Source organism: Delphinapterus leucas, chromosome 1 (genome assembly GCF_059928025.1).
Source record: "Delphinapterus leucas isolate spDelLeu-1000000601 "Yukka" chromosome 1, BTC_Dleu_Yukka2, whole genome shotgun sequence".
NCBI classification, from domain to species: domain Eukaryota; kingdom Metazoa; phylum Chordata; class Mammalia; order Artiodactyla; family Monodontidae; genus Delphinapterus; species Delphinapterus leucas.
In genome coordinates this window covers 102433075-102448635 of record NC_143129.1, presented here as the reverse complement: position 1 = coordinate 102448635, position 15561 = coordinate 102433075, and the positions used below count along the sequence as shown (strand labels likewise).

General features: G+C 34.9%; 1 protein-coding gene across 1 annotated transcript in view; it reads right to left on the bottom strand.

Annotated features, from left to right (window-relative positions):
• SASS6 (SAS-6 centriolar assembly protein) overlaps nt 1-15561 on the bottom strand; it is a 53124-nt gene that overhangs the window by 2692 nt on the left and 34871 nt on the right. Inside the window, exons 15-16 of the mRNA XM_022584234.2 lie at nt 1877-1974; nt 41-135 (exon numbers count right to left, since the gene is read on the bottom strand). Of these exons, the coding sequence (XP_022439942.2) occupies nt 41-135; nt 1877-1974 (193 nt within the window). The remainder of the gene's footprint in view (nt 1-40; nt 136-1876; nt 1975-15561) is intronic.

The window sequence follows — 15561 nt, the reverse complement described above, 5'->3', positions numbered from 1 at the left end:
AAACCACAGTGTACAATCCATTTCAGAAATGTCTTCTCACCTGGATTATTAAATAGATTTTGGTTGAGCCCACGTAAAGGAATGCTGTCTTCCCTTTTCTTCAGATATTTGGATTCCAGCCCTAAATTTTCACCACTTGAAAGGAAAATAGTAATTATTTACTTATTTTAACAAACTCTTACTTTCTCTTCAGTAAAGTTTGAATGTTTAATCTATATACATATACATACATACACATTTGTTCAAAACAAATCCCATTTTTCACTGGGTTCTTAAGCAAATAATTTATCTATTCATAAGCCAAAGTATACTTCTTCCCAGTAAAGAGTAAGTTATCTTTTTCCTTTGACCAAAAGCTCCTCAAAATTTTGTTATGCTTCAAAGTTGTCATTATTAAACATTAATACACATTGTACAATAATGAATTCTGGTCGGATGAATACAAATATGAAATTTTGAAAAAACAAAGGAGGGGATATTTCTGTAGTTGTATTTTTCCTCTTTCAACCACGATATTCCTTCTTTCTAAATCTGTCTAGTATTAACAGTTTCTATATTAGTACACCTGCAAGAAGAAGTTCAGGGCTCTTGCAAAACAATGACATTTTATCTTTAAAATTAAATGATGGTCTTTTCCCAATTTTCAGAAAAGAATTAAGTGGCTGAATAGGTGTCTTTTCCAATTTAAAATTTTTTCTTTAACCTTTGCCACTTGTTACTAGCTGACAACAAAACAAACCAATTCTAAACAAAAATCTCAAAATAGCTGAACAGTCCCAATTTTATGGACACATGATTATGTTTGATTTTGTACCACAAATATGATCTGTAAGTAAAATTGTTCTTAGTGTGTATGATGGAGGTAAACATATAAACATCATGGTGTTCTACCATTAATATGAATTCTAGGTGCTCTGCCACTAACAAATATGAGCTTAAATATAACAAGCACATACATTCCTGGACTTCAAAGAATTCTCACTTTTAAAAAACAGAGGCTCATAAACATTAACTATTTTAATACTCATCGTGGTACTAATTTTAGAGGAGCCAATGAGTGAAGAGAGCTGGAATAAGAAGCCTCTGAGCCATGACAGTAATTTTTTAGTTTGCAATATACTGGGGATGGTGATAGCTCATGATAATGAGTGCCAGCAGACAGGCCTTAAAGCGATTACATTTTAAGTAAATAAAGGCACAATAAGAAAACAGTATTACAAACAAAGACTACCCAGAGAGACAAGTCTGCATCTATAAGTTGTTGACTCTAGCTACAACTCACTGATTCAGCAAACTTCAGTACATAAAACCTGCTTAAGATCTAAAAAAACAGGCAAAGAATCTCTGAGTAGGCAAAACAGAAGTCACAAATTGGCACTAAAGCTTATTTATGTTAGCTTGGCTAGGGGGCAACCTCACAAACCCTTTTACTCTTAGCTACCCCAGAATTCTAACAGTTTAACCAGCTGATTTCTCAGTTTACTTTACACTGGAAGCAATTACTCAGAAAAACAAAAAGCTTCTAGAGACAGACACAGCCATACAGGAAAACAAAAGCAAAACAGCCAACTCTGAGGAATTTAAAACATTTCTATCTATTTGCCCAAGAATATATGAAAGGGTGTTCTTCAGTTATGTAGGAAAATCCCTTTTAAAAAATTAAATTTTACTATATGTCTATTCTACAGTTTTAAAAAATGTGAGAAACCTCTTTCTTATAGCTAAAAGGGACTAAGTCAAATCCCACTGATCAGCAACTTAAAACGTTACATAAATAAGTGGTCATAATAGCTTTCAAACACTGATAAAAACTCCCTTTCAAAATTACAAACATTAAAAAAAATTACAAACATTAAATTTTATGTCAAGAGCTTACTTTTCCTTATCAGTTGAGCAAGGCATACTAACAGTTGTTCCTGATTGAACATCTCCTAGTGATGTACTTGGTTTTGTAAACTGCAAGTTAAACTGCACCTGTAAAGAGGAAAAACATGTAACTGAATTAGTGAGAACTGAGACAGTTCTATATGGAGATAGGTGGTTAAATTTTTTCTCTGATGAATATAGACCACAGAAGTTCAACCTATATAACAAGCACATTTTATTGAGAAGATTTAATTTAAAAATCCTATTTCTCCTTGACAAAAAAGTTCCTGTCATATCAGCAAGATGAAGAGCACAAATTATGTTAATTATTTTGAAACAAAAACATGAACACTAATACATTTAAATGTTACTGATGCTAAAAGTAACCAAATACCACGATGATGCATTTACCTCATGCATTCTGAAAATTCTTCCCTTTTCACGAACTTTAAGCCTGTCATATTTAAGGATTCTAAATGAGTGCTAGGAATTTGAATACTGAAATAGTCAAAAGTAATCCAAGAATCTATACAAAAGTCCAAACTAAAATATCAAGCATATAGTATGTAGTAGTTTATTTAAAGTAATAATGACTATGACTGAGGGGGTTTCATACTAGGAATGGGTTCTATGTTAGGAAGTGTATAAATGTAAGTCACCATACTAATAAAGAAAAAAGGTATGATGACTCGCATAAAGAAAAAAAAAGAAAGAAAGAAAAAAGGAAAAAGGCATGAGAAGATAAGAAATATCTATTTTTGGTAAAAAAAAATCATAATAAAATAGGGAGAGATACTAGCTTAATAGGATAAAATTATAAATGAGAAAGGTATATGCTGCTGTCCTTGGCTATCAGGGTTCAATATTCTAAAGATATCAGATCACATTAAATACAAAGAGGATTTTTAAAAAGTGAGATAAGCTGATTTTCATATTCCTTATAGAAAAATAAACATGCAAGAGTGAAGAAAATTTAAAGAGTATATTAATACATAATATAGTTTCCAGCCACCAATAATTAGAAAACCAGACAAAATAAACAAAAAGAATGGTCCCAAAAACTGAACAACTGGTAGGGCAGAACTGTGATCTCTAAGAAAAATGTGATCCCTACAACTGACCCAGCTTTTTAATTAGAGGCACTTCCTGACTATAGGTACAGAGAAAGAACATAATTGCTAAATGGAGGAGATTAAAATCAGTTCAGGGAGGATGAGGTGCCTGGAGGCTGCAAGGCAGAATTCTGAAGAAAAGGGAGCTATAAAGAGAACAAGCCCCAGAAATCTACACATGAATCCCCTTGAGTTTTTGCTGAGTACTAGGAACATGCATAGGGTAAAACTCCACAATGCTGGGCAAATAAAAATGGGAGTTTCAAGCTGAACAATTTCCAAGGTTCATAATCATGGAGACAAAGTGGACAGTCCTTGGTAATCATTTAGGGAATTCTGTGGGGAGCTTCATAACAGGGCTGAACTATCCTTGAGTAAAAGCTACTTTAAATGCATCCTAGTAAAGCTAAAGGAAAAAAGAGAAAAACAAAAAAACTCAAAAAGGACCAAGGGATCCACAAGTAACTTAAATAACTGCCACCCTTTAAAGGAAGATAACAAAATCCAGATAATCAACAATGTAACATTAACAATGTTCCACATCCTATCAGAAATTATTAGAGGACTTCCCTGGTGGTCCAGTGGTCAATAATCTGCCTTCCAATGCAGGGGATGCGGGTTTGATCCCTGGTCGGGGAACTAAGATCTCATGCCATGGGGCAACCAAGCCCATGTGCCACAACTACTGAACCCACGCACCTCAATTAGAGAGCCCGTGCACCGCAACGAAGAGCCCTCACTCTGTGGAGCCCATGCACCGCAACAAAGATCCCGTGTGCCACAACTAAGACCCGAAGCAGCCAAAAATAAATAAATAAATATTTTAAAAAATTATTAAAAATGACAAGTAGGAAAACATGAGTCATACCAAGAAAAATCACTCAACAGAAACAGATCCAGAGATGATACAAATGATAGAATAAGGATGCACATGTTAAAACAATTATAACTATGAACAAGGATGTAATGGAAATTAAAAGTATGAGAAAAATGGAAGATATGAAAAAAGAATGAAATGGAACTTCTAGAGATGATAAATATCTAAAATGAAAAGTTCTCACTGGACATAATTAACAGCAAATTAAACAATGCAGAAGAAAAGATTAGTGAACTTTAAGAAAGCATTAGAATCTAATATATATACAATGAAGCAAATAAATGAACAGACTCAATGGGATTATATCATGTGATCAACCATGAGTAACTGTAATACTAAAAGGAGATAATAAAAAAAGTGAAGAGGGGCTTCCCTGGTGGCGCAGTGGTTAAGAATCCACCTGCCAATGCAGGGGACATGGGTTCAAGCCCTGGTCCAGGAAGATCCCACATGCTGCGGAGCAACAAAGCCCGTGCGCCACAACTACTGAGCCTGTGCTCTAGAGCCCATGAGCCACAATTACTGAGCCTGCTCTCTAGAGCCTGTGAGCCACAACTACTGAGCCCACGTGCCGCAACTACTGAAGCCCGTGCGCCTAGAACCCGTGCTCCACAAGAGAAGCCACTGCAATGAGAAGCCCGCACACCGCAACGAAGAGTAGCCCCTGCTCACCACAACTAGAGAAAGCCCATGTGCAGCAACGAAGACCCAACACAGCAATAAATAAATAAATAAGTAAGCAAGTAAATAAATAAATGTTTTAAAAAATAAAAAAGTGAAGAAATAATGGCCAGGCCAAAACTGTTCAATCCAGGCAACTATGGAATGATGGCTTCAAAATGCTGAAAGGAAAAAAGAAACTTGTCAACCCAGAATTCTAAATGTAGAGAAGATAAATTCAAAATAAAAATGTTATGAGATTTTTATGAATTTCCCACAGACATGCACTATAAGAAGTCTTAAAGAGCTGCACTGTAAGAAATCTTCATTACAGGAGAAAGGAAAATGATACCAGATGAAAATGTAGATCTACATAAAGGAATAGAGTTGTGTAAATAGTTAAGTATATGAGTAAAAGGACTTTTTCCTCTCTGTAATTTATTGAAAAGATATCTGATTGTTTAAAAAAAAAGTGGGATTTATAACAAATGCAGAAGTAAAATTTTGACAGTAGTTAGCAGGACAGGAATGAGGAAATGGAATTACTGTAGGGTTCTTACATTATATGGAAAGCAGTATAAAATTCTGAAAATAGATTATGATAAGGTGAAGATGTATACTGTAAACTCTAGAGCAAACAAAAAATAAAGCCAATACGTAGAGACAAAATAGAATGCAAAATAAAATCAGCAATTAATTGAAAAGTCAGGATTAAAGTAGAAAAGAGGGACAAAGAACAGATGGGATATATAGAGTACAAACAGCAAGATGATAAAACATATGAATATATACATTAAATTTTAAATTGTTAAAGACAAGGTCAGAATGGATGAAAATATAAGAGGCAGGTATAGAATATCTAAAAGAAATCCAGTTTAAATATAAAGACACAGATTGGTAAAAGTAAAAGGAAAGAAAGTGATACATCATGTAAACACTAAGAAAGCCAGAGTACAATATTAATATCAAGGTACAGTCTTCTTTCTGTTCTGAGAAATGAAAAAAAAAACAAATTCCTAAGGGTCAAAGAGTGAGGAAAACCCCCCTTCTTTCACAGTTGTCTTCTGCCCCAACCCTCAGGCAATTCAGTGGAAACAGAAGCTACAGAGGTAGTAATGATGATAACAGCAGTGGCCAAGCAGGCACCTAAAACTCTGAAAGAGGGGAATCACACCCTCTGACCAGAAGTGCTGTGGTCTCGCAAGCATGATACAAATTCTCATTATACTTTTTCTCTCTCTGTCCTCCCAATGTTTGGCACCAGACACAGACACAATTGCAGGAACTGTGTCTTAGACCAAGGGAATTTAGGTCCATGATTTCTAGCCAGTTTTCAGGAAGAAGGACTCAGGGGATTCTGAAATCTGGGGAGAAATCAAAGAGACAAAGGAACTCAAGAAAGAGATCCTATAAAAGCTGTATATGAACTACTGGGTTCTATTCTAAGCTGGACATGCAAGATCTGACCATAGTCACCATACCAAAGGCTCTGAGAACTGAACTATGGAGTAAACCACCACCCAGGTCACAGAACAGCCACTAGATGGTGCACACACAGACAGATCCAAATAACATGGGCAAACTCTTTAAGGACTGAACTGACACAGAAACAGCAGCCTACAAACGGTAAGTCAGAATTTGCAATTTGAACATAAAACTATTTGCTACAAAAAACAATTTTTTTAATTAAAAAAAATTTTTTTAATTCACATTCTCCTTAGGATTTAAACAAGATCTAGAGTCTCATAACATTCAATACTGGATCCAGACAGAATCCAAAATCACTCAAAAAAGAACCTGTAAAATCTAACTAATCTGCAAGGTAAAAAACAAGCCAACAGATGTCAACTCCAAGATGGCAAAGATAATGGAATTATCAGAAAGGCAGTTAAAAGTATCTATTATAACCATGTTCTAAGAAGTAAAAGTGAATACTCTTGAAATAAATGTAAAGAATAAGTCTCAGTAAAAAAAAAATAGGACATGTAAAAAAGAAACAAATGGAAATTTAAGAACTGAAAAAATTCACTGGATGGACTCTATAGCATTAAACTGTAAGATCAATCAATAGGAATTATCATATCTGAAAAACAGAGAAAAAAGAAAGGAAGAAGAGAGCCTCAAAGACCTGTGGGAAAACATACATACATGGTCTAACATTCATGTTGCCTGAGTCCCAGAAGGACGGGGGAAGAGTGTAGGGCAGAAAACATTTTTAAGAAATAATGGTTGTTGGGCTTCCCTGGTGGCGCAGTGGTTGAGAGTCCGCCTGCCGATGCAGGGGACACGGGTTCGTGACCCAGTCCGGGAAGATCCCACATGCCGCGGAGCGGCTGGGCCCATAAGCCATGGCCGCTGAGCCTGCGTGTCCGAAGCCTGTGCTCTGCAACAGGAGAGGCCACAACAGTGAGAGGCCCGCGTACCGCCAAAAAAAAAAAAGAAAAGAAATAATGGTTGAACACTTCCAAAATTTGGTAAAAGGTATCAACTTAGAGATTCAAGAAACCTAGCAAATCCCAAAAAGGATACAAATAAATTCATGCCTAGACACATCATCAGACTCCTGAAAACTAAAGGAAAAGAATAAATCTTGAAAGCAGCCTGAGAAAAAGGATGCATTATATATAGTTGAACAACAGTTGGAATTTACTGCTGATTTCTCATCAGAAATCATGGAAGTCTGAGGGAAGTAGAATATTTTTAAAGTGCTTAAGGAAAAAAAACTATAAATACATTATTCTATGTCCAGAGAAAATATCATTCAGGAATGAAGGTGAAAGAAGCGTGCTTCCAAGATGAAGAAAAACAAAGAAACTTCTTTGCCAGAAAACCTCCTCTAAAACAAAAGCTAAATAATATTCTATTATTCAGGGAAGTGATATCATGGAAAACATGGAATACCAGGAATAAAGGAAGAGCAACAGAAATGGTAAACAGGGATAAATATAATGGACCATGCTTCTCCACTCAAGTGTTTTATACATATGTATATTGGTTAATAGTAAAAATTACAGCACTGTCTGATAGTTTCCAATGTATAGCTATAATACATATGACATACCAAAACAAAGGGGTAAAGGTAAAGGGACTATACACAGTAGTAAGGTATTTATATTCCACTTGAAGTGGTAAAATATTAATTCTATACATACTGTGAAAAGCTAACTATGTTTATTATGATGCCTGGAGCAACCACTAAAAAAAAAAGTGTACAAAGAGATATAATAAAAAACACACCAGAAGAACTAAAAAGGAATATTTTTAAAATGTGCAAATAATCCAAAAATGAATTCAAGAAAGGGGAAACAAAGGAATGAAAAATAGAGGGAACAAACTAAATATGCCCTTTACCTGAAAACCATTTTAAATAGGATATACACAAGTTTAAAGAAAAAGGTTGGAAAAAGATACTCCATGGAAACACCACTCGAAAGAAAACCTGAGTAGCTATATTCATATCGAACAAAGTAGACTTCAGAGCATGAAAAATTACCAAAGATGAAAGAGGAAATTACGTAATGATCAGAGGGTCAAGCAACCAGGAGGACATAACAATTATAAAGGTGTATGCACCAAACAAAAGAGCTTCAAAATACGTGAGGCAAAAAATGATAGAATTAAATGGAAAACTGATAGAAATGGAAACACCCATAATAATAATTGGAGATATCCAATACTGGAGATACTCCTCTCAGTTAACTAATACAATGTCAACAAGGATATAGAAGAACTGAACAAAATCCACCAACTGAATTTGACTAACATTTAGATCAGTGAAGTTTATCCCAAGAATGCAAGGCTTATACAATATTTGAAAATCAACATAATACATCTGTTAACTGATGAGAGAAAAATCACACAATCATATCAATGCATTAAAAAGCCACTAGTAATGACTTTAACAAATGAGTAGAGCAAGTTTTCAGGATACAAGGTCAATATACAAAAAGCAATTACATTTGTATACAGCATCAATGAATATTCTGAGAAAGTAATTAATAAAACAATTACATTCACAATAGCATCAAATGAGTAAAATACTTAGGAATAAACTTAATAAAAGAAATGCAGAATTTGACATTGAAAACTGTAAAACACTGATGAGAGAAATTAAAGGATACTTAAATAAATGGAGAGGCATATTAACATTCATGGATTTAAAAATAAAATGTTGTCAAAATGACATTTATTCCAAAATTGATCTATAAATTCTATATATCCTATCAAAATTCAAGCAGGCTATTTTGTAGAAGTTGACAAGCTGAATCCAAACATTTATATGGACATATTAAGTATCTAAAATAATAAAACAAGTTTGAAAAAGAAGAGAGTTGGTGGATTTATACTACTCAATTTCAAAACTTAATATTATTAAGTCACAGTAATCATGACAGTGTGGTATTGGCACAAGAACAGACAATCAATGAAACAGAATTAAGAGTCCAGAAATTCTTACATTTATGGTCAAATGATTTGCCTAAATCAACAGTCTTTAACAACTGTTACTGAGAGAACTGGATATCCACATGCCAAAACAAAACAAAAAAACCCAAGACCCTTACCTCATTCCATACATAAAACTCATACTACACATAAAAAGTAACTCACAATGGATCACAGATCTTATTTTCCACCTGTGGTTGCACAGAGTTCTTAGATACAACTCCAAAAGCATGATCAACTAAAGAAAAAAATTTGATAAACTGGACTTATCAAATTAAAAACTTTTTGTTCTTCAAAAGAGAAAATAAAAGAGAAGCCACAGACTGGAAGAAATATTTGCAAACATTTATCTGATAAAGGACTTGTATCCAGAATATTTAAAGAACTCATAACTCAAGAGAAACAATCTAATTTTAAAACAGGCAAAAGATTCAAATAGATATTTCACCAAAGCAGATATACTGCTGTCAAACACACACATAAAAAACTGCTCTCAACCTCATTAGCTTTTAGGGAAATGCATGCTAAAATCACAAGATACTTCTACACATCTACTAGAATGCCTGAAATTAAACAACTGACCATATCAAGTGTTGATAAGCATACAGAACTTGAACTCTCAGACTGCTAGTGGTAAACAGCACAACCACTTTGGAAAAGTGTGGTAGGTTCTTAAAAATCAAATATATATTGACAGCCAATCCATTCCTAGGTACTCACCCCAGAGAAATACAAAGACTTGTACCCAAATGTTCATAGCTTTATTTGTAATATCCAAAAGCTGAAAATAACCCGAATGTTCATCAATTGATGAATGTATGGATAAGCAAGTTGTGGTATACCCATACAACGAAATACTACTGAGCAATTAAAAGAATGAACTACTGATACACACTACCACCTGGAGAAAGCACAAAAAAGTCATGCTGAGTGAAAGCAGACATAATGTATGACTCTATTCACCTGAAATGCAGAAAGGCAAATTTATAGAGACAGAAAGCAGATCAGTAGTTGCCTAGGGCTGGGGGCAAGAGTGTGGATTGGCTTCCCTGGTGGCGCAGTGGTTGGGAGTCCGCTTGCTGATGCAGGGGACACGGGTTCGTGCCCCGGTCCGGGAGGGTCCCACATGCCGCAGAGCAGCTGGGCCCGTGAGCCGTGGCTGTTGGGCCTGCGCGGCCGAAGCCTGTGCTCCGCAGCGGGAGAAGCCACAACAGTGAGAGGCCCACATACCACAAAAAAAAAAAAAAAAAAAAGAGTGTGGATTAACTGCAAAAAAGCACTAAGGAACATTTTGGGGAAATGTAAATGCTCAAAACTAGGCCATCATGATGGTTTCACAACTCTATAAACTGACTGAAATTACTGAACTGTAGACTTAAGCATGGGAGGATTGCATGTATGAACTATAATAGTTTTAAATTTTTTCAAAAGGCACCTTAAAAAGAGTAAAAAGATAATCCCAAAATCAGGAAATAACAGTTAACATATAAAACCAATAGCAGACCAGTGAATGTTCAGAATATATAAAGAACACTTATGATGTCATCTTACAGGGGTTAAACATCCCAAACAGAAAATGAATAAAAGAAATAAAAAGAAATTATACAGAAGAGTAAACATAATCCATAGATACACAAAAAGATGTTCCTCACTTAATAATCAGGGAAATGCTGATTAACATCAGTCACTAGATAGGCAAAATGCCTCTGACCCAGTTCCTTTTAAGAATCTGTCCTACAGTAAATACATACACACCCAACATAGGTACACCTCAATACATAAGGCCAATGCTAACAGCCATAAATGGGGAAATCAACAGTAACACAATAACAGTGGGGGACTTTAACACCACACTTACACCAATAGATAGATCATCCAGACGGAAAATGAATAAGGAAACACAAGCCTTAAATGACACATTACAACAGATAGACTTAATGGATATTTATAGGACATTCCATCCAAAAGCAGCAGAATACACTTTCTTCTCAAGTGCACATGGAACATTCTTCAGGGTAGATCACATCATGGGTCACAAATCAAGCCTCGGTAAATTTAAGAAAATTGAAATCATATCAAGCATGTTTTCCAACCACAATGCTATGAAATTAGATATCAATTATAGGGGAAAAAAGTGTAAAAAACACAAACACATGGAGGCTAAACAATACTTTACTAAATAATCAATGGATCACTGAAGAAATCAAAGAGGAAATAAAAATATACCTAGAGACAAATGACAATGAAAACATGACAATCCAAAACCTATGGGACACAGCAAAAGCAGTTCTAAGAGGGAAGTTTATAGCAATATATCCTACCTCAAGAAACAAGAAAAATCTCAAATAAACAACCTATCCTTACACCTAAAGTGACTAAAGAAGAACCAACAAAACCCAAAGTTAGTAGAAGGAGAGAAATCACAAAGATCAGAGTAGAAATAAATGAAATAGAGACAAAGAAAACAATAGCAAAGATCAATGAAACTAAAAGCTGGTTCTTTGAGAAGATAAACAGAACTGATAAACCTTTAGCCAAACTCATCAAGAAAAAAAGGGAGAGAATCCAAATCAATGAAATTAGAAATGAAAAGGGAGAAGTTGCAATGGACACCACAGAAATACAAAGGATCATAAGAGATTACTACAAGCAACTACACGCCAATAAAATGGACAACCTAGAAGAAATGGACAAATTCTTAGAAAGATACAACCTTCTAAGTCTGAAACAGGAAGAAAGAGAAAATATGAACAGACCAATCGCAAGTAGTGAAATTGAAACTGTGATTAAAAATCTTCCAACAAACAAACGTCCATGGCCACATGGCTTCACAGGTGATTTCTATCGAACATTTAGAGAAGAGTTAACACCTACCCTTCTAAAACTCTTCCAAAAAATTGGGGAGGAAGGAACACTCCCAAGCTCATTCTACGAGGCCACCATCACCTGATACCAAAACCAAAGACATCACACACAAAAAATTACAGGCCAATATCACTGATGATCATAGACACAAAAATCCTCAACAAAATACTAGCAAACTGAATCCAACAACACATTAAAAGGATCATACACCATGATCAAGTGGGATTTATCCCAGGGATGCAAGGATTCTTCAATATACACAAATCAATGTGATACACCATATTAACAAATTGAAGAATAAAAACCATATGATCATCTCAATAGATGCAGAAAAAGCTTCTGACAAAATTCAACACCCACTTATGATAAAAACTCCCCAGGAAGCGGGCTTAGAGGGAACCTACCTCAACATAATAAAGGCCATATACAACAAACCCACAGCAAATATCATTCTCAATGGTGAAAAACTGAAAGCATCTCCTCTAAGATCAGGAATAAGACAAGGATGTCCACTCTCACTACTATTATTCAACATAGTTTTGGAAGTTTTAGCCACAGCAATCAGAGAAGAAAAAGAAATAAAAGGAATCCATACTGGAAAACAAGAAGTAAAACTGTCACCGTTTGCAGATGACATGATACTATACATAGAAAATCCTAAAGATGCTACCAGAAAACTACTAGAGCTAATCAATGAATTTGATAAAGTTGCAGGATACAAAAATTAATGCAAAGAAATCTCTTGCATTCCTATACACTAACAACAAAAGATCAGAAAGAGAGATTAAGGAAACAATCCCATTTACCATCACATCAAAAAGAATAAAACACCTAGGAATAAACCTATAAGGAGCCAAAGACCTATACTCAGAAAACTATAAGATACTGATGAAATAAATCAAAGATGACACAAACAGATGGAGAGATATAACATATTCTTGGATTGGAAGAATCAATATTGTGAAAATGACTATATCACCCACAGCAACGTACAGACTCAATGCAATCTCTATCAAATTACCAAGGGCATTTTTCACAAAACTACAACAAAAACTTTTACAATTTGTATGGAAAAACAAAAGACCCCAAACAGCCACAGCAATCTAGAGAAAGAAGAACAGAGCTGGAGGAATCAGGCTCCCCGACTTCAGACTATACTCTGAAGCTACAGTCATCAAAAGGTATAGTACTGGCCCAAAAACAGAAATATAGATCCATGGAACAGAGATAAACCCATGCACCTAGGGCCACCTAACCTATGACTAAGGAGGCAAGAATATATAATGGAGAAAAGAGAGTCTCTTCAATAAATGGTGCTGGGAAAACTGGACAGCTACATGTAGAAGAATGAAATTAGAACACTCCCTAACACCACACACAAAATTAAACTCAAAATGGATTAAGGACCTAAATGTAAGACTGGATACTATAAAACTCTTAGAGGAAAATATAGGTAGAACACTCCTTGACATCAATCACAGCAAGATCTTTTTTGATCCACCACCTAGAGTAATGAAAATAAAAGCAAAAATAAACAAATGGGACCTAATGAAACTTAAAAGCTTTTGCACGGTAAAGAAAGCCATAAACAAAGCGAAAAGACAACCCACAGAATGGGAGAAAATAATTGCAAACAAAGCCAACTGACAAGGGGCTAATTTCCAAAATACACGAACAGCTCATGCAGCTCAATATCAAAAAAAGAAACAACCCAATCAAAAAATGGGCAGAAGACCTAAACAGACATTTCTCCAAAGACATACAGATGGCCAACAAACACTTGAAAAGATGCTCAACATCACTAATTATTAGAGAAATGCAAATCAAAACTACTATCACCTCATACTGGTCAGAATGGCCACCATCAAAAAATCTACAAACAATAAATGCTGGAGAAGGTGTAGAGAAAAGGGAACCCTCCAACACTGTTGGTGGGAATGTAAATTGGTACAGCCACTATGGAGAACAGTATGGAGGTTCGTTAAAAAACTAAAAATAGAGCTACCATATGACCCAGCAATTCCACTTCTAGGCATATAACCAGAGAAAACCAGAATTCAAAAGGATGCATGCACCTCAATGTTCACTGCAGCACTATTTACAATAGCCAGGACATGGAAGCAACCTAAATGTCCACTGACAGAGGAATGGATAAAGATGTGGAACATATATACAATGGAATATTAGTCAGCCATAAAAACGAAATTGTGCCATTTGCAGAGACATGGACTGATGTAGAGAATGTCATACAGAGTGAAGTAAGTCAGAAAGAGAAAAACAAATATCGTATAATATCCCTTATATGTGGAATCTAGAAAAATGGTACAGATGAGCTTATGTGCAAAGCAGAAAGAGTCACAGATGTAGAGAACAAACTTATGGTTACCAAGCGGGGAAGAGGGGGTGGGGTGAACTGGGAGATTGCGATTGACACATATGTACTCTTATGTTTAAAATAGATAACTAATGAGAACCTACTGTATAGCACAGGGTACTCTGCTCAATGCTCTGTAGTGACCTAAATGGGAAGGAAATCTAAAAAACAAGTGGATATATGTATACATACAACTGATTTACTTTGCTGCACAGCAGAAACTAACACAGCGTTGTAAAGCAACTATACTCCAATAAAAATTAATTAAAAAAGAAAGAATTTATCCTACAAATCTATTTGTACACAGACACAAAGAAGTATATACAAAGATAACTACTGAAACATGTATGACTATCTAGATTGAAAACAACTTAATCATCCATTAACAGAGCACTATTAAATTATCGTACATCCATATACTGGAATACTTCTAAGTTATTAAAAACAAACAAGCAAGGAAAAACTTACATTCTAATACATGAAAATGGACCTGTACCATGATAATACTGTTAAACGAAAAAAGCAAGGTATAGAACAGTGGGCATGTACTATTTATGCTTATCTATACCAACACTCATGTATACAAACATACAGACATATACATATACCCTTATATATATTTTAAGTATGTTTCCAATATATCACAAAAAACTCCCCAGATTTCTTCTCTGAGGAGGAGACTAGGGACCACAGGAGGTACATTTAGACAATACATCCTCTTAAATATTTGGGAGCTTCCCATGCTTATATATTTTTATCTATTTTTTAAATAGTTAATACAAAAGAAATAAAAATTAATTTAGAACCATCTGTGGAATGAGATGGTTAATCAAACTGAGAAATGCTATCTCTAGAAAAAATCTGTCTCTGAATAAATACTGTGGGCTAAACACTATCAAAAATTAATCAATCATCTGATCTCAGTTCCTTTCTTACTGCAGAAAATCCCTCACCTACTGCATAATCTCCAGGATGAAATCTGATCATGTTTGACTTTGTGAATTTATGCCACACAAAAAGAATCAGAATCAGATATTCTAAAGTTTTTAAGAGATTCTGTCACAAGTACTTTCTTTGACATCAAATAACATCTCCTCTTTAATAACAGGTTAGTCTGAAAGATACTACAGTTTACCATCATAATGTGCTTTACCACAAACTGTACTTTGTCCTGTTCATTGTTATATCTCTTGCAACTAGAACAATGTCTAGCCATAGCAGACATTCATTGAATATATACCAAAAGGATGAATCCTTAGAGATTACTGTCTTCAAAAATAAAAGTGAAGAAACAAGTTATTTTGTCTATTTTGCTTTAAAAGTATCAAGTGATCTTTCTATTTGTCAGCATGGCACAATCTTTT